This window comes from Impatiens glandulifera, chromosome 4 (assembly GCF_907164915.1).
Source record: "Impatiens glandulifera chromosome 4, dImpGla2.1, whole genome shotgun sequence".
Lineage (NCBI taxonomy): Eukaryota > Viridiplantae > Streptophyta > Magnoliopsida > Ericales > Balsaminaceae > Impatiens > Impatiens glandulifera.
Genome location: NC_061865.1, coordinates 58538328 through 58558885, shown reverse-complemented (window position 1 = coordinate 58558885; position 20558 = coordinate 58538328). Strand labels below are relative to the sequence as shown.

Here is a 20558-nt window from a genome sequence, read left to right as displayed (position 1 = left end):
GTTTTATTGTCCAATTGAGAAGCCTCGAAGATCACACACCTCTAACTGGAATTACAGTTGGTGATATTGGAATGAAATTTGGAAATGGGTCTTTTAACACCATGGACAATGGGTTCTTAGTGTTTGATCATGTTCGGATTCCAAGAGATCAGATGTTGATGAAGTACATTCCTTTAAGAAATTGAAAATTTTATTTATTTACAGAAGACTGTTTTACTTTTGTCCTAATTTTGTATTCGCATTGAATTCTCCAGAGTTTTCCAAGTTACAAAAGAAGGGAAATATATACAGTCTGATGTTCCAAGACAGTTGATATATGGATCAATGGTATTTGTCCGTCAGATAATTGTATCTGATGCCTCTTCCTTTTTATCTAGAGCAGTTTGTATTGCTACAAGATATAGTGCTGTTCGTAGACAATTTGGTTCGAAGAATGGTGGACCAGAGATACAGGTAACTAAGAAAAAATCTCTGATCTTTCATGTTATGTAAGAATTCTTATGTGTACTAACTAAGCCTAAATATGTTTTCAGGTGATTGATTATAAGACACAACAAAGTAGGCTATTTCCCTTGATTGCTTCAGCCTATGCTTTCAGATTTGTTGGTGAATGGTTGAAGTGGTTGTACACGGATGTAACCCAAAGATTACAAGCCAGTGATTTCTCTACACTTCCTGAAGCTCATGCTTGTACTGCTGGTTTGAAGTCACTCACCACTACTGCTACAGCTGTAAGTAATTTAACTTCATATGATAAGATTTTTGTGGTTTTAATTAGGATATGTTTTCCATATAGGATGGAATTGAAGAATGTCGTAAGTTATGTGGAGGCCATGGCTATCTTTGTAGCAGTGGGTTACCCGAATTATTTGCTGTATATGTCCCAAACTGTACATATGAAGGAGACAACACTGTGCTTCTTCTACAAGTAAGTAATCTTTATTTCATTTTCATAATTATTCTAGAGTTCTAAGTTTTGAATAATCTGTTTTTTTACATGTTAATAACTGTCAAAATTCAAGGAACCTTTAGGGATGGATTTTATTGTATCTGTTTGTGCTGTAATCATTAATTTTGTCATACTTGCCTTTTATTTTCTCTCCAGGTTGCGAAATTTCTGATGAAAACCGTTTCACAACTTCCTTCCGAGAAGAAACAAGTGGGAACAACAACAACATATTTTGGCCACCTAGAACATCATATGAAATTCCAGTCTGATGTTCAGAAAGGTATAGTTTAGATCTGTATTTTCTTGTTCATCCTTAATCAAGATTCAGAAAATAAAACAAGTTTTCTGTTGTGACTTGCAGCTGAGGATTGGTTAAAGCCAAGTGCTATCTTGGGAGTGTTTGAGGCCAGATCTGTAAGGATGTCTGTAACTTGTGCTAATAACTTGAGAAAGTTTTCGAATCAAGAAGAAGGTTAAACCGAAAATATGGTTCTAGCTATATATATCTTATGACAACAAATATGAGTATCTATCTTAATATTACATTTTGTAGGTTTTTCTGAACTGTCTGCTGATTTGGTTGAGGCTGCAATTGCTCATTGTCAAGTGATCATTGTTTCAAAGTAATCAAATCTTCTACTGTCTTCTTTCTTATCTTGAATCATCTGAATTTCAACTGATTTAAACCATTTTTTTCCCTCAGATTTATTAAGAAATTGGAACAAGAAATCCCTGGTTACGGGGTTAAGCAACAGTTGGAGGTTCTATGTTTCATCTACGCGTTATTCCTTCTACATAAGCATCAAGGCGATTTTCTTGCAACCAAATGCATCACTCCTAAGCAGGCTCATCTAGCTAATGAACAACTCAGATATTTATATGCAAAGGTCTATTTCTTTTTTCTATTCAAGCTAGACATGTGTGTTTTTTTTTTTTTCATAAGCATAGGTAATTTATTTATTGTACATGGAATAAGACAAGTTTTCTTTTACTTGTTTTGAATAGGTCCGTCCAAATGCGGTTTCTCTTGTGGACTCATTCAACCATACAGACCATCTTCTTGGCTCAATTTTGGGGAGATACGATGGTAATGTGTATCAGAAGTTGTATGAGGAAGCATGGAAAGATCCTTTGAATGATTCGGTAATTATTGATGGTTACCATGACTATATTCGCCCCTTATTGAAACGACAACTTCAAATTGCCCGACTCTAGAAACAGATTTATTGAACTAGTTCCGGGGCTAGGTCTTGATCCAGGTTTAACCAAAATATATATTGAAATGTTTTGCGTGTTTATTTATTGTGACATTGGAGATAGATTTTTAAACATATAAATTACTTGAATTTGATCTTTAAATAGTTTTAATCGATTATTTGAGACCATTATAATATTTGATTGCTATGACCTTCACTTCTATCATAGTTTCACAATTTATTTCTTAAGTTTCATGTTCTTTAAGTGGATTAATTTTGTTTTTAAAGTGTATTTTTATTAATTTATAGATAATGATATTATTTATTTTTTATTATAGTCAATAAATTGATAATATGACTTATTGAGTATATTTAACATTATTTTTTAATTTATTTGTTAACAAATTAAGTAAATTGCTCAATTAGATTGAAATTTGTGTCATGTTGAATATATTTACATAATTAGGTTGAGTATATTTTATTGTTCAGTTATATTTGTAAGGTAGTTTGTGTTAAAAACTGACAATGTTTAATAAGAATATGAAGTTTTATTTAAATTTGGTTGAATAAATAAATAAATTGTATTTTTTTTTTATACCGTGAATGAAATTAAGCATGAAATTTTGCTGCCTAGAGTATTTATTTAATAATATGAAAAAGATAATTCCTATGAATCCAAACACTATTTCACTTAAACAACCTATAAAATATGACATTTGAATATTATGCTTACCCAAACTAGAAACAAATATTACATCTGAATTTTGTGCATACACTTTAATATTTTGTAGATCTATAAGTGAAAAAGGTAATTTAATAATAATATTTTGTTCTAAGTAAAGTTTGAAATTTGGGTTATTTGAAAAAATATAGTTCATCAAATGAATTTTTTATTTAATGACTTTATTTAGATTATTTAGGTTAAATTACTTTTATATTTAAAATTTACATAAGAATGAAAATGGTAAAACAATTTTAATATTTTGATCTATAAAACAAACAAATCAAAATCAAACAAACTAAGTTACAATTCTTCCCATCTAAGTTATCTAAGAATTTTTTTGTTTTATTTATAAATGTCTGACATTTATAAAAAAAAAAATGTTACAAAGATGAAGGAAAAAAATAAAACAAGAAATAAAAAAACAAGGTAATTTTTTTTAAATGTTAATAAGATCGAAAACCCTTTTTTAAAATTAAAAAATGCGTGTAACATTAATCATTTGAAAAAATCGCACCGATACTTTTTCATTCGAAAACCCTTCTATTTCCTTATTTTCAGATTTTCCACCCCATGATAATGATAATTGATTTTCAGTCATCCACAATGCTATTTCAAGAATCCCATTCAATCCATTTGACTCAGAAATCAACGACATTTGTTGATATATCCAACTAAAAATGAAGCAGATTCTGAAAAAAAAAAGTAAACCTGTTATTGACAGTGTCACAACAAAAAAGAATATGATTAATGAATTCTTTACTCTTCAAACAAATATTACATCTCCTAGCGAAATAAAATTCATTTTTTTCAGTTTGTTATATATAAAGACACCTCAATTGATAGTTTCCAAACAAAAAAACAAAAATTTTGATTTCCACACATAATTTTGATTAAGTCATTTGAAGAGACGCATAATAAATATAGTTAACTAATTTTAAAATCGGGAGAGTCAATTAGATTAGACGAAGATAAATTATTTAACGATTTTGAAATACGATAAAGTGATAAAACTTCGCTAAAACGTGTTATACTATTATTGGTGCTAGAAATTGTCGGCATTGAAAAAAAAACAAGTTTTGGAATTATCATGACTTATAATAAAATATCAATAAAATAATACAACATAGATAAAACCGAAAACAAACAAGTCTTTGCCGTCCAAAACCCTGATAAAAAGGCGCCATTTGTATTCTCTCTCATTTAAATCTTGTGCCCTAATATTCATTCATCTTCACTCTCTCACTATTCATCCATTTCACCGCTTTCTTCACGATGATCTCCCATCCTTACGCCACCGATTCTCACGCCAAATCCACCGAGTTAGCATCCACCGTCTCCACCGCCAGATCGCCAGCTGAAATCGCCTCTTCCTGCGCTGCAATCGAGGACTTCTTACACAATCATACGGCGGAGCAAGACCGATGGTTCTTCTCAATCACTTTTCCAACTTTAATATGCAAACTATTCGGATTCGACGGTATTCCAGCTCAGAGATCACAACCTTCGACTTCTTGGATCGACATTGCATCGAATACCGACGTTTCCGAGCTGAAAACTAGACTCTTCAACCTTCTATCACCGAATGGAATCCTGATGTCTTCTATTTCTTCCGTTGATCGACTTTCATTGGTTAAATACGTTTTCCCATCTGAAAGATTACCGGAATGGGTGAGGTTTATGTTTCAGAATGAACGTGATTGTTGTGCGTTGGTTGATTTATGTCCTTTGTTTAAAGGCATGTTAAAGGGGGATTCAATTAAAGGTGTACCGAATCAGGTTCATTTAAATGTTTTCGAGTATTACATGTTTTGGTTTGCTTATTACCCAGTTTGCAAAGGAAATACAGATGGTTACGATGCTGTGAAGGTTGAGAAAAACATGAAATTTAGATTAGAAAATTGGAAAAATTCAATTCCGAGTTTTTCAGCTCACAAACGGACTTCGGAAAAGAAAGATGAATGCAGTTTGTATTTACGCTTACTTTATGCATATCTACGCTCATTCGTACCTTTATCTGATTTGAATTCGTTTCAACCATATCGAAATTCTCTTCTACAATATTCACATGTTCCTGATAATTCTGTTCTGGGTCGAGCAGAATTTGTTGTTAATACCCTAATCCAGTTCTGGTTAGTTGATAATGATTTCTCACCTGTTCCGGTCAGTGTGTGTCAATCACTTGGTGTGTCCTTCCCATTTCGGTCAGTACTTGGTGAGACTCCACCGACTTCTGGACTGGGGGAATTAGTTAAACTGGTTGTGAAGTATCTGAGTACGAGCTTAGTTCTGTCCAATGGACATGATCCTGTTCAGAGCAGTGGGAGTCCCAGATGGAAGATATCGGGTTCAGCTCATTCTTTGAAGTCCGTAAATGCTGTACCTATGGCTACTGGGTTACAGTCTCCTGGATGTTGGAATACATTGATTGGAAGGCCACTTTATAGGTTCATACTGAGAACTTTTCTGTTTTGCCCAGTGGAGACTTCTATTAAGAAAGCTTCTCAGGTGTTTCAAATATGGACATGCTATATGGAACCTTGGATGATCATGGCTGAAGATTTTGCACAACTGGAGGAGGGTGCATCAGAGAAACTTTCAGAAAACACCATTATTCAATCTTCTTCGCGGGTTTATTCATCCTCCTGGCAAAACTTTGTGCTATCCAATTACCTCTATTACAGTTCATTGGTAATGCATTTTATTGGGTTTGCTCACAAGTTTCTCCATGCTGATCCTGAAGTAATAGTTCAGATGGTGTCTAAGGTTTGTTGTACATCGGAATGGATTATTGCTACATTGTTTTCTTAAAGAATCTATTTCAAGTCAAGATTTTTTGACATTTTTTTTACAGGTTCTAGATATATTAACATCATCCAGAGAGCTGACTGACTTGATAAATAACATGGACACTGCTTTCCATTCAAAACCATGTGGTTCATCTAAATCAATGGTTAGCAGCTTGTACAGATATGTCCCTATGATACGAGAACAACTAAAGGTATTTGCCTACGCATTATGAAACTACACTATTTTCTTTCACTCCAATCATCTAGTGAAATTTAAATTATAGTCTCATTTAGCTCGTTGAGCATATAATTAGCTCAAAGCCTCCTCTATCTGGTACTTTATTGATCATGAATGGAGAGAGGAAGATTGATGAGCAAAATCATTGATCATGAATGGAGAGAGGAAGATTGATGAGCAAAATCATGATTATAACAATAATGATGCATGCTATGTAGTATCCTATCTCTGTTTCCAAAGAAATACAGTGAAGACAAATAATATTACAGAACAAACAACTACAATGCTTCAAATTCTTAAACTGAAGTTATTGAATTCTAAAACCATTTTTAGCCTTCAGTCACCATCAATGTACACATTGACACTATCCTTGTCATCACCGGGCCTGCCATTACCAATTAATTTGACTAGTATTTATGTTCATGTATTTCGTTCAACAATTTGGAAAGAGTAAACATCAATTTTATCTTTGAGAGAGAGCAAAGACGAATCTGTCACGTTCCTGTTCTTCATGGTGTATAACCGTGGAAAGTTAATAGAAACCCTAGCCTGGGTTTTGATGGAGTAGCTTATTTGAACTGATTGTATGAGGCAGTATTTGATAACACAACTTAACACTTAATTTAACTGATTGAGTGTTTGTTTGAATTAAATTCATTCCATAAATGTTATTTAAAATCACCTAATTATTTAGATTCAATTCAAATTAAGCTAAATTTTTGGCTTAATTCGGTAAGCATGAATAACTTGACTCGGTAATCAGGTAAGCATGTCTAAAAGAAAACTTTAACCCCCCAAATTAGTAAAGTTACATCATTATAAGGGTGAAATAGTCTTTATAGGGTAGTATAAAGACTTTATAGACATTAGTTTCACATTTTATCAAATCCACTTACATACCAAATTGTTAAATTGAGATATTTGCATATTTTGTATTCATTCTACACTTAATTTCAGTTTTATTACACACAACCTAAGTTCAATGGGGTGAATTGACACAAGTTTGTGGTTCAGTGAGTGATTAAAGCCTTTCCAAAATTGCATTGGTTGTCTGAGCCTTTTCTTTCTTATATACTTCTTCTCCCAGCCTCAGCCTCCTTTGTATTTAATTGTCTTCATCCACCCTGTTTCTTGTTACGTTGTTGTATGTCCTGTCTCCTATTTGTTGTGTATATTCTCAAGGAAATCCCTGGAAGTGTTAGAATTCTATGTGATTTTATACCTGACAATCTTTTGGTCCTATCAGGATTGGGAAGATGGTCTATGTGAGAACGATGCTGATGGTTCGTTCTTGCACGAAAACTGGAATAAGGATTTACGTCTTTTTAGTGATGCAGAAGATGGTGGAAAACAATTGCTTCAGGTAAAATATTTTACTGCCTTTTGTTTCTCAAAATAGGTTATCTTGTTGAATGGTCTGTCTTTCTTTACAGTTATTTATCATGCGAGCTGAATTGGAGCTACAGGCTATCTCAGGGAATAACCTAACTGCCAACCTCCAATCCCTAAATTCTGTAAAAGCTAAACTTGTGGTCATATTTGGTAACTCTCTGATAGAACCAATAACACCAACAAACACACCCAAACCAAAACCAAACGAACCATCGCGCTCTGAAATATTCAAACCAAAACAGAAGATCGGAAACTGTTTCTCGCCCGACATCAAATACAAAGGCGACTGGATGAACCGCCCTGTTTCCGACGATGAGGTGGCGTGGATGGCGAAGATTCTTGTAGATTTGTCAGGATGGATGAATGGAATCCTTGGTCTGAACGGAAATCCAAGCCCTAGGTGTCAGTTTGTGGATGTATCGGAGAAGAAGAACAATGTTGTATGTGGAGCTGGTGAAACGATGAAGGTAATGGTATCTTCTTTGATATGTTGTCTTTTTGGTTTATTTGGATTGGTGGGCGAGTTCATGAGAAAGCATAATTTGAGGGTGAATCTTAGGGTATTAGCTTCGAAGAAGGTGTTTACGGTTTTGGTTGTTTTCGGGGTGTTTTGTTTACTTAGAAGAGCTTTTGCTGCTATTATGTAGAAGAAGATTATATGTTGATATTGTTTTTTCTACACATTTTGATAAGGGAATAGTAGTAGATATAAGAGGTTTTTTTATGTTATAAATGTGTAAGTAAAAAACCCACAAAGAAAAGAGAAGTGAAGATGTTGAATTTTACAGGTTAAGTGGATGATGATGCTTCTTTATTATATATACTTTGATGGATGCTTTCTTTTCTTTCTTCTTGCCTTTTCTTTGAAATCTGGTATGGTTCTTGCAAATTTAAGGAATAAGAAGAATTGTGCATCTTTATTTTTTTATGATTGTTATGGGTTTTGTCTATAAAATATTGTTAGATTAAAATTTTGTTATTTGACACTTGTTTAAGATATATTATAATTTTAAATTTTATAATAAAAAAGAGAGGATATTTTGTTATTTTAATTATTGAATTAATGTGATTTTATAATTAAAATAAGAAATAAATAATAAAAAAACATATTGAAAAAGATTGTAAAAAAATGTCTTTAACATTCATGCTCCAATAATTTTTTTGGTTATTTTTTTAGATTTCTTTCTCGGCCACTGTGATAGAACACATCGTATTCATGTCCTTATTTTTGTTATATTTTTATTGCTTAAATCATTTCTCTTAAAATAAAATTGATATTAAATAAAAGATTTTTTTAACCCATTTACCAAATGTTTTACAAAATAAAAGAAAATTTAACTAAGGTAAGAATTCTTCTTAATGAATCGAATGTGTACATTAAAATAAAAAAATAAATAAGTACAAGTAACTTGAGAATTGTTCTTAAAAATCTAATAGCGTACACTAAAATAAAGTGAAATAATTAATAAATTATGTAATTTGATTATTTAAATAAATTTTAGTTAAACCCGATTTAATCACTCACAAATCGAAATCGTGCAGGAGTATTTAAAACTTTTTATTTGTTTTTCAACGAATTAAGTAAGAATTTAGATAGCTACGAAATTTAGTAAATTGACCCAACGATTTAAACGTGTATCTCGTTAAATAATATAGAAAATAAATAAATTATTTTAACTAATAACTGAGATTAAAAAGATTTATAATATATATAAAAATGATTGAATTTAATAGTTAAAAAAATATTACAATAAAAACAATTCTTTTTAATTTTAATTTTGAACCAAATTAATTTATAATTTATTTTTCAGAAATTAGAGATAAAAACAAGTACTTAAACCTAAATACTTATCAGTATTGATTCTCTGTTTCTCTCTCATCGGGGGCGCCAAATCTTGAGCGCCATGGATTCTCCATCTTCCAAAACGATTGATCAATCTCCTCATCCAGAAACCTCAACTGTTCTAGAACAATCCACAACACTTTCATTCGTTTCAGATTCGAATACCTCAGCCGACATACCTGTAATCCAGACATCTCCAGAAACCAAACATGCTGAAACTGTCGAAGAACAAATGCCTAGTCGAAGACAGCGTCGGAGTCGTTGGGATCCCCAACCTGACGAAGAAGCTGGAGGCGCTACCAAGAAGAGAAGGTCTAGATGGTCGGACGATGAACCTAAACCTGCTTATCAGCTACCGGACTTCATGAAAGATTTAGTTGGAGGTATGGACCTTGATCCTGAAGTTCAAGCTTTAAACGCTAGATTAGTTGAGATAAGTCGAATGTTACAATCTGGTTTACTGTTAGATGATCGTCCAGAAGGTGCTAGATCGCCTTCTCCTGAACCTATATATGATAACTATGGAATTCGTATAAATACTAGAGAGTATCGTGCTCGTGAAAGGCTTAATAGAGAAAGACAGGAGATTATTTCTGAAATTATTAAACGAAATCCTGCTTTTAAACCTCCTGCTGATTACAGACCACCTAAGCTTTACAAGAAACTTTACATACCTATGAAAGAGTATCCAGGTTATAATTTTATTGGACTTATTATTGGTCCTCGTGGAAATACTCAGAAGAGAATGGAAAGAGAGACGGGTGCTAAAATTGTTATTCGGGGTAAGGGATCGATTAAGGAAGGTAGGTTAGGTCAGAACCGTGCTTTGAAGTTTGATCCTGCTGAGAATGAGGATTTGCATGTTTTGGTTGAAGCTGATACGCAGAATGCGCTTGATGAAGCTGCGGGGATGGTGGAAAAGCTTTTGCAACCTGTTGATGAAGGGTTGAATGAGCATAAGAGACAACAGCTTCTTGAACTTGCTTCGTTGAATGGTACAATTAGGGATGAGGAATTTTGTAGGTTGTGTGGTGAGCCTGGTCATAGACAGTTTGCGTGTCCTTCTCGATTAACTACTTTTAAGAGTGATGTATTATGTAAGATTTGTGGAGATGGTGGACATCCTACAATTGATTGTCCTGTTAAAGAAACAACGGGAAAGAAAATGGATGATGAGTATCAGAGTTTTATAGCAGAATTAGGTGGGACTGTCCCGGATTCTCTTACCAAGCATAGCTCTGCATTGCCAATTATGGGTTCCAATGGTATAGGTAGCAGCAATCCTCCTTGGATCAGTGGTGGAACTTCATCCCATCCAGGACTAGGTAGCATGGCAGCAAAGCCTGGAAAGGAAATCGATGATACCAATTTGTATGTTGGATACTTGCCACCTAATTTCGATGACGATTCTCTAATTGAATTGTTCTCACCTTTTGGAAATATTGTAATGGCTAAAGTTATTAAGGACAGGACAAATGGCTTGAGTAAAGGCTATGGATTTGTGAAGTACTCTGACGTTTCTCAGGCCAATCAAGCCATTACAAGCATGAATGGCTTTCGCCTTGAGGGAAGAGTAATAGCTGTGAGAGTGGCAGGCATGCCACCACAACCACCTGTTGTACCACCACCCCCTGGTCCGCCTTCTTCATTAACCTTCCCCTCCCCTACAATTGCAGGGTACCCTCCTAGAATTTCAGCACCTCCCAACTATATGGCTGCTAATTTGCCTTGGGGTCCTCCACCTCCTCATTTTGCTCCTCCTCATATGTATGCTCTGCCCCCAGGACAACCTAGGCCACACTATGTTTTGCCATATTCTTCTCAACCAGAAGCTGCTCCTGGTACCCTACCAAATAATGTTCCTTCAAGTGAATGTCCCCCAAATTATGCTTCCGTTACACAAACTCAGAATAGTGTTTCTGCTGATGGTGGACAAATTACATCTCATAATATGTATAATAGCATGGTTAATAATATCCCAACTACATATTATCCATACCCTGCTTACCATGCTCCTCGTCCACCTATGCCCCCTCATTCAGGGTTTGATCAACAAAATTTTGCCACTAAGCCATGGGTTCCACCATCCGTTTCTTCTACAGAACAGAACCAACCAGTAAGTTCTGGTGCAGAAACGGAGTACGAGAAGTTTATGTCTGAGATGAAGTGACGCTGTTTCAGTACTACAATGTTGAAATGTGAGCATGCCATTCCTTTTCGTTTGGTAGCCTATTTATTCATTTCATTCTTAGGCCTTGTTCAGATTGGGGTTACGAAAAATTTGGTTATGAAAAGATTGTGGGTTATATGAGATTATCCAAATAACCCAATCCGAACAAGGGCTTAATTTTATTTTTGTAACCATCCTTTGTCTAAGTATTTATGAGCTATATTATCCCTTGTTATTTTGTTATAGTTTAGTCATCTGTATGACTTACTTAGGAGTAGACAAATGAATCAATCCAGTTTGATCTGTTCAATTTGATCCATACTATGATAATCGATTTAAAGTTAATTTCTTAGTCCAGTTCATATATTTTCAATTTAAAGATTGTGCTAAATTAATCCCTAATTTTATTTTTTATTTTTAGTGTAATTTTTTTTATGCCTAGTCATTCTTTCCTTACCCTTCTGCATTTTTGTCAGCCATATTTGTTAATTCCTCTTATATTTTTCATTTATATTAAGATAAGTTTAACCTTCCCAATGTTTTGCTAAATCTTTTGCTTTCCATATATCCTAATGGGTTGGTTTTCTGAGTAATCTTGACAGCCCATCAGTTCAGGTAAGTGTAGAGCTAGAAATGTCTGAAATGATGCTGAAATCGGTTTAGTCATACCAATTTTCCTGGAGTTTTTTTTCATTATTTTAACCTTCTAATCGGTTTATATTCTTTGGTTTGTAGAAGGTTTCTGAAGCTCTTATCAGACTTGCTTATTAATATTGCTAAAACTGCAAATTGCCTGAGTTTCTGATTCACAAACTTTTTGCAGACACTTTCAAGATATTTGGTAGCTGTGAAGAGGGGACATCATCTGATCTATTGCATATTACATCAAGCACTTCTTTTCCAATATTTGCAATACAAGTTTCATTGAGAGCATTTTTTTGATAATAAGTTTTTTGTGTTGGATCTGATTGAACTTCTTTTTTGGTCCTTAAGTTGTACCACCATTAGTATACACCAATTATTTGAAGGATAAGTTTTCTTGGTTTTCATGGGTGTACCAAAGATACATGTCAAATGGGCTTCTAAAGCCGATTTGATTTGATTTGATTTTTTTTGCCTTGAAGTAGAGGAATGATAGCATGAACAAGGATGATTTGGTAGGTGAAACTTAAATATCTCACATGAATTGTCTTATTCATTTTTATTTAATTTTTGTAGACGATGGATATTTCCTTGAAGGAGGATGGTATTACAACTTCCCACTTCTTCCATGACTTGCAAACACTTAGTTTGTTTTTGGAATACAGATTTAGATACAAGAGACATTTGAAACTTAACTTAGTGAATTTCATAATTTTATTTATGACACATTTAAATGACTTTCCAAATGTGACCAATGTAACTCATATGTTGCTCTGTAAAACCATTTGGCATTTAGTACCAGCATACTTGGTAAGGTGCTGACTGGAATATTTATTATCAATTCAATTTTCTGATTTTCTTATGGTAAGTTTTATTATTATTTGTTTGTTCACTGATATGTTCTTTTTCAGGTTGGTTGCTTCTTTTGGAAAAAAAGATGTTATTTTAGTATTCTATGGAAAGTCATATCTTTAAGCATAATATCTTACCATCATTACTCATCTATAGTCCTTGATTATTATTGAAACCAGAGTTTTACATGATCCCCCACTTTAGTGGGAATTCTGAGATCTTTGATATCTTAGTCAAGATTCTTTCCAATTGAGCTTACACCAATCGGTTCCATATTTCTCTACCATTTTTGGTTTATATGTTCTTAGCAATCACCAATCAGTATGTGATGTGTTTGTTATGGGACTATTTAAAGTTTTCTTCCCTTTTCATGAATTTGTTTTTCAAGAGTTTTCTAATATCTGACTTTGTGGATGATCCTCTTATAATTATCATCCCTTCTTCTTATTTTAGGCAGGCTTGATACTGAGAAGAAATACAGGTAAAAAATAGTAGTAGATTGTTCGACAAATGTGAAGTACTTGATAGATGATTTGGTATTTCATTGAATTGGCATTTTCTAATTTTCCTCCCACAAGATCTTATTAACAGTTTGCTTTTTCGCAAGAGGAGGTTGCTCGAATGCTAAATAGTCGGGCCTAACTTTGACAATTTCAAGGCCCATCATGATGAATGGGTTTATTGATCATGTTGTTGGGCTAGATCAATCTGTGGCAGTTGGGCTTTTGTGTCTGGTTGGTGCTAAAATTGGTTTATTAGTAAAAAAATATTTTCACACAAACCATTTTAAGATGTATACAACATTATAAGGGATTACTCTTCTAGTCTAGGGTTGGCCAAACAATCTGATCCGATCGAAAAAATCCGATTCTGATATGATATTTTTACCGGATTTTCAGATCGAATACAGATCGGGCAAAAAAAACCGGATACCTAAAACTGATCTTATAAGTTTTAAAATTTAAAAATAAAATAACATATTTATAGAAATTAATAACTATATTAAACAATAGTTAGTCTATTTTTATTATTGGTTTAAAATAGTACTTTAGTAATTTTCAGCTAACATCGGTCAATTAAAATAATTTTTTGTTTATTCAAACAAAAATATTATTAAATAATTAATTATGAAACTAGACTTAATTAGTCTATTCCTTTTTAATTTATAACTGAAATTCTTAATAGAATAAATTTTATTTTATAACATATGAAAAAAATTAGAAATATGAAAAAAAATCAGATCAGCGGGTATCCGTCTGGTCTATTCGATCCGAAAAATAATGTTTAGATACGGATCATAAATTAAAAGAAAAATAGAGGCGGATATTCGATCCGAAATATCGGATCGGTAGGTTTGTCCATCCTATTCTAGCCTAGCGAGTAGCGACAATAAAGAGCGGAATATCTTTAGCCTCTTTGAGGTCTTAAATTAGAGTTTGTCGTTTGTCAAGTTTTATGTCTGGTTAAGTGTGTTTGCGGTTTATGTACTTAACACGCAGAGATTAGTTGCACTTTAAAGAAAGAGCTGACCCAACTTTAAAAAAAAAAAAAAGATTATAATAATTATCTATGTAGATTATAATAAGTTTGTAAGGAATGTTTTTTGGGTTATTAAATAATTAGGCATCTTATTAATATATTATAGGGTGAAAGATTTTAGGTCAATTTATTTTAGCAAAATCAATAATCCTAGTTTCCTTTGATGTTAGATTAAATAATGAGAGAACACAAAGAGACTATTTTCATGCTTTATGAGGCATGAGAGGAGTCTCTTTATACTCAATTTTTATTCTAAATGTTGAAGGGTATCTTAATCCAAATTACTTTATATTATTAAACAATTGTTTTTTTTATAGATATTATAGTTCAAGGGTATAAAAGAAAAATCTTTTATTATTTTAATCCTAGAAATTTAGCATGATACCCCTTCAATTTAGAGCGATTTTAGTAAATTATCGAATTTAATTTAGGTTTTTTTTTTTTAATGGGTATTGAATATGATAAAACTCCTCTCACTTCAATTTAGAATGGTTTGAGTGGGTATCAATATGAGAAAATACTCTTTTCAAGTTGATTATTAATAGTTTATATTAATTGAGTTTTTGTTTTTGTCATTTTTTTATATTTGTTTTTCAGAAAATGTCTTAAACCAAAATTATTTGCAAGTTATAAAATTGTAATTATGTATTAAATATAAAGTATAAATTAACTGATTATAAAATAATATTTTATATTTTACTTATTGGTTTAGTTAGAAATATGAATATATATATATATATATATATATATATATATATATATATATATATATATATATATATAAATAAATTATAAACCCTAGTTGTCTAAATAATATTATTTAATACTATGATATAATTTTTGTTACATTTAATTTGTTTATTATTTTCCAAATTAGATTTGTTTTTTATCCTAATCTTTATTTTTATGAACATTTTTACAAAATAAATTTAATGTCATTTATCTTTAAAATTGAATGTATAATATAATGGGTGGTGAAGAACAAAGATGTATATATAATAATATATACTTTTTCCTAGCTGCATTATTATCTATAATGAAGACAAATTTAATTTATGAGTTGATTTCCACATATCGAGCTTAGTTGGATATATCTTCAAATATATTTTAAAAATTGAATAAATAATTTTTGTCTTTGTTGTATGAAATAAGATATAATTTTTATAAAGGGGTTAGAAAAATACAACAAAACATAATAAAGAGAGGAAAGAATCTAAAGTCAATGAACAAAAAGGTCCAAAATGGTTAAACGTCATATGGGGAGGCTAAGCTAATATTTAAAATTATCTTGACTGAAAAATAGAAATAAAATTTTGATATTATCAATTAAATTTTAAATACATATAAATACTAATAAAAATATATGTTCACTTTGTCGTTGTTCACGTCCGAAACATAACAAGATTAACTATTTGAGAGCAGTAATAAAAATATAAGTCAAAATGCTCACCAATTAATAAATATACATAAAATTAATTTTAACGAGTTCGAAGATCTTTAAAAAGATTAATAAGTTTACAGACCGTTTTCACCAGTTTTCAAAAGATATTTCTCCTATTGTCATAATAATAATGTTGTAAAATAACGCATTTGTCGATTGCGATCACTGAATGTTGTACCAAAAAATAAATGAGATAAAGATTCATCACTCAATCAAAACGAGCTCGTGTTTTGTATCCGAACATCCCAATACCGATAATGGATCATCAATCAACATCTTTCTAATGTATTCTTTAAGACACCGTTAAATGAGTGTAAAATTAATGTTTCGAAAAGGTTGAAAAATAAAGAGTTAGGCCTCCCCTCAAAGTTAATAAAACATTTGTAGTAATAATTTTTAAAAGAGGAGTGATAGAGGAGAGAATTTGGGAGAGAAATGAGAGAGAATTTTTCAAAGAGGAGTAATTCACTCTTAAATCTCTCCCTCAATCATTTTTTTTCCAAAATCCAAAATTATAACCCACAAATGTGTTGTTCGAAAAAGGGATTTTGGAAATACATGTGTTATTCGAAAAATAACTATCGGTGACTTTGAAAAGATAATATTTTAGATTAAAAGACTTAAAGTGTATTAATATATAACGATAAAATAAAATAAAATAAAAATTATTTTAATTAATAAATTGAATGATTTAATAAAAAAATAGGGTGAAAATTTATTATATTTCAATTATCAATTCATATATTTTTAAAATACTTAAAAAAAATTAAGTGTATTAAAAAAATGATCACATTTCAAAATTTCAATTAGCAATTCAAAATATTTTTTATATAATTTTAAAAAGTAAAAGTGTATTGCAAAAATAACCAAAGTATTATATTTAAATCATGTTAATCCATCCATAAAGTTTATTCATAAGAGTCAATATTATCTAAAATTTATAATAATGCTTTAAGATTGAGACGACATTCAGTCAGTAGCTGCCTAAGAGTATCTAAGTGAAAAATAAGAAGTTATTATTATATTTTAATTTAATAGTTATATTTTGTGTTGTATTAAATAAATATAATAAGTTTGAATTTTTTTTTAAAAATAACATAGATTAATACATAGTGATATAGAATCAAACCGACTTATTATATATATAGTATTATTAATTTATTTATTTTTTAACTTATAAATATATATATATTTATTTAAATTTTATTTATTTATTTCACAGAATAGTTACAACTTACAAGAGAATGAATTTGGGAAAGATAACGAGGAGAAAATGATGTGTCATTTTATTGGTTGTAAAAATAATAAATAGTGAGAAGAGAAGAGAAAAAATTTGTTATTTTTTTTACTTGCACTACATAATTTCCTTCCAATTTTTCTCTCCAAAATTCAATTTCTTAATCATTTTTTATTAAATAAATAAATAAATATGAAAAAAAGATAAATTTAAAAAAAAGAAAGAAATAAAATTAAAGGCTGATCTAACTGGTTGTTGGGTGAATCCATTATCCATCTATCCATCCACCGCTAAGAAATGCGGGTATTGACAATAAATAAGAACGTTAGGTAGAAAGAAAGAAAATAATGTCTTTTGTCTTCACTTTCCGTACATCTAACACTTAATTTGTATATATAAATTACTCTCCATTTCAAACCAAACCAAGAAACATGAAGAAATCATCAATCCAGATTAACGTTAAAGGAGCATGGACTGCTGAAGAAGACAAGACACTTTCCGAATACATTCATCTTCATGGACCAAAGAAGTGGAAATCTATAGCCACGAGATCAGGTATATTGAATTCTTATTTAGAACGCGTTAAGTTGAATTGGGTAGTCTTCGGTAAGATTGTTTTCGATGGTGGTGCAGGTTTGAACAGATGTGGAAAGAGTTGTCGACTGAGATGGTTGAATTATCTTCGACCCAATATTAAAAGAGGCAACTTTTCTGAACAAGAAGAGGATTTGATTCTTCGACTTCATAAGCTTTTGGGAAATAGGTGGTCTTTAATTGCTGGTAGACTTCCGGGAAGAACAGATAACGAGATTAAAAATTATTGGAATTCTCATATGAGCAAAAGATATAATAATGTGATTAAGGAGGTCAAGAACAATAACAAGATCACCAATATGATGAATTTGAATTCATCACTACCTTCTCCTATTATGGAATCGACAGATCAATTGGGGTTGGGAAGAAGAATTGAAGAAAAAGAAGAAGAAGAAGAAGATGTGAAGTTAATGTTTGATTTCTCTGTTGAGGGAACAAATGGATTGGAATGGGTTAATAGGTTTCTTGAATTAGATGATGATCATCATGATTATCTTTAATTTAATTTAATTTAATTGCTTTCCCTAATCAATGATGGAGAAGAAGAAGTAGGATTGAAGCAAGCTCATTTCTAGGAACTTAATAAATATTAATTGCTTGTAACTTCTTCTTTCTTTCCAATGGAAGTGATCATGGCTAATATAAAATGTCCAATCTTCCATCTTTTATTGTGTATAAATTTAGGGTTGTAAACTAGATGAGCAAAGCCTAACCGTTTCAAGCTCAAACTTCGCTCGTTTAACATATATTCAGGAACAACGTAAGTAAACTGTTCAAATCGAACTGAAATCATCCAAACCAAATCGAATAACAAACCGAATTCATTACGATTTTCTTTTTACTTAACCGATCTCAACGGTTCGGTGTCGATTCAACACAATTGAAACCGCTCACACCGTTCAAACCGACCAAATATTTGTAAAGTAATATTTAAATTAGACTAGTACAAAAATGAAAGAATAATATATTATAACTATTAGTAACCCACATTTAAACTAATAATAATTAATTTAAACTAATAATAATTAAAGAATATAACCAAGTTAAACACTTAGTATCAAAAATATTAACTATTAGATGTTATTAATATATGCATTTGTATTTTAAAAATTATGTTAATTATTAATGTATTAAACTGATTAAATCGACTAGATCAATTTTTTAACCATTCAAACTTAACTGATCAAACCAATAAACTGACAATTTGAAATTTAGTAAACCGACGACAACGATTTGGATATACATTTCGGTCAATAAACCAACCAAACCGAACCACTTACACCACTAATATTCGGATTCAAACTTGTTTACAGCTTTTAATATACATGGATTTTAATCAAAAATAATAATATTAGAACTCGATTGTTATGTTTTCAGTTGGGCTCAAGAGCTGGAGAGGTCTTAGAAGTGATCAAGAATCTTACATTATTTTTTATTATTAATTTATTAATAAATATTAAATGGGGTTGTAAATTATCCTCTAAAGAAACATATTCCCGAGTTCATAAAGAAACCTCCAAATGAACATTTTTATTAGCCTCTAAACGAACATGTTCGCAAGCTGACGAGTCAAATATTTAAAAGTTTTATCTTGATTCGTTTAAATTCTCAAATGAACTCAAACTCGTTAAGACTACGAACTCGTACAAACTTTTAACCGGATCGAGATTCCAATAACTCGTTTACATCTATGTTGATTTGCATCCCTATGTAAATTAAAAGGGCTAAAAAGAAGTCTTTTTCAGTCAATTGATCTGTTATTGTTAAGATGATTTTGGTCAATCTATAATAATAACTTATCTTGATTCTCAAGCAAAAGCACTTACCTCGTGAAGTACCTTTCAGGAATAAAGGTTTCTCAATTTTTAAAAAGATCTTGGCGTGATTCGAAATTATGAAGTTTTGTCTTTTAACAAATGTATATATTCTATTTCTCTGTATAATCCCATTTGATGAGTCGTTTTCCACTTTTCTGATTTATTTTAAAAAATTGCACTTAGTTTTATTAGCAATTTTGTTTGTTTTGTTTGATGGTATGTTTTGAGTTTATTTTAGAATAGCTGCATAATTCTCACCATCATAATTGGAGACGGTAATAGGTACATCGGAGTGGAGAGTGCATTTAATATTTCCATCCCATTTTATTTCTATTTTTTCCTGTTTGGCCTCAGGTACTCTCCGTGAGGATAATAATATATTTTTTTTATAATAAAATTATATAAAATGATATTTTTATAATATACTGACCAAAAAGTGTATAAACTCGGATATTAACTATGCTTAGAAAAAAACGGACAAACGAAACAATAAGGAAGTCGGATTATAGTCTCCCGACTCACCGGTTCTTTTAGTCATTTGTGTGGAAATTGATGTTTACTTATTTTTTTAGTTGTTACTCTCTTGATTATCACATTTGAACTTTAAGTTGATCATGAATAACTTATTAACTTTTGAGAAATGATATCATAACTTAATTATATTTTTTTTATAAGTTTGTAACCGTGACTATCGAATAAATTTTATCCCTCTAAAAATATATATATAAACCTATTGAAAATTAATATTATTATAAAGAAATAAATTTTAAAAAATTACAAATATAAAAAACAATATCGATATTATATATTTAATTGTGTTTATTAATATTTAAGATGAATCAAGTGGAGCCTTCGACAGGTGACACAAATACCATTTTCATCCAATTTCTAATCAGCTACCGATCAAATCAAAAAAAATCGCCAAACACGTGACAATTCAGATTAGAAACCGCGAGATAATCACTAGGTCCTTGTTCGGTTTGAACTATTTAAATAACTCAAACAAATCGCATAATTTCAATCTCTTTAATCAAAATTTTCTAAATTAGTGTGAAAGTGTACTTTTATTTTTCAAACAAATTTATATTTCATTATTATTGAAATTATAAATTAATTTTTTTCATCCAATTTAATACAT

At 31.0% G+C, this 20558-nt stretch overlaps 4 protein-coding genes across 4 annotated transcripts; all 4 read left to right on the top strand.

Moving 5' to 3' along the window:
- Window positions 1-324: 324 nt before the first annotated feature.
- On the top strand, window positions 325-2164 carry LOC124935542 (peroxisomal acyl-coenzyme A oxidase 1-like). Its single transcript, XM_047475971.1, has 8 exons — window positions 325-453; window positions 534-731; window positions 797-928; window positions 1106-1229; window positions 1311-1421; window positions 1503-1572; window positions 1653-1836; window positions 1955-2164. Exons 1-8 carry the CDS (start codon window positions 325-327, stop codon window positions 2162-2164), a joined length of 1158 nt encoding a protein of 385 aa, XP_047331927.1.
- Window positions 2165-4076: 1912 nt separating this feature from the next.
- On the top strand, window positions 4077-8105 carry LOC124935772. The gene is made up of 4 exons (XM_047476196.1): window positions 4077-5632; window positions 5721-5867; window positions 7140-7256; window positions 7327-8105. The coding sequence occupies exons 1-4, from the start codon at window positions 4142-4144 to the stop codon at window positions 7930-7932; spliced, it is 2361 nt and encodes a 786-aa protein (XP_047332152.1). The 5' UTR covers window positions 4077-4141; the 3' UTR covers window positions 7933-8105.
- Window positions 8106-9159: 1054 nt separating this feature from the next.
- LOC124933619 (splicing factor-like protein 1) lies at window positions 9160-12502 on the top strand. The gene is made up of 2 exons (XM_047474052.1): window positions 9160-11326; window positions 12122-12502. Exon 1 carries the CDS (start codon window positions 9190-9192, stop codon window positions 11296-11298), a length of 2109 nt encoding a protein of 702 aa, XP_047330008.1. The 5' UTR covers window positions 9160-9189; the 3' UTR covers window positions 11299-11326; window positions 12122-12502.
- A 4908-nt stretch (window positions 12503-17410) lies between these two features.
- LOC124933621 (transcription factor MYB114-like) lies at window positions 17411-18297 on the top strand. The gene is made up of 2 exons (XM_047474056.1): window positions 17411-17564; window positions 17643-18297. The coding sequence occupies exons 1-2, from the start codon at window positions 17441-17443 to the stop codon at window positions 18101-18103; spliced, it is 585 nt and encodes a 194-aa protein (XP_047330012.1). The 5' UTR covers window positions 17411-17440; the 3' UTR covers window positions 18104-18297.
- Window positions 18298-20558: the final 2261 nt, after the last annotated feature.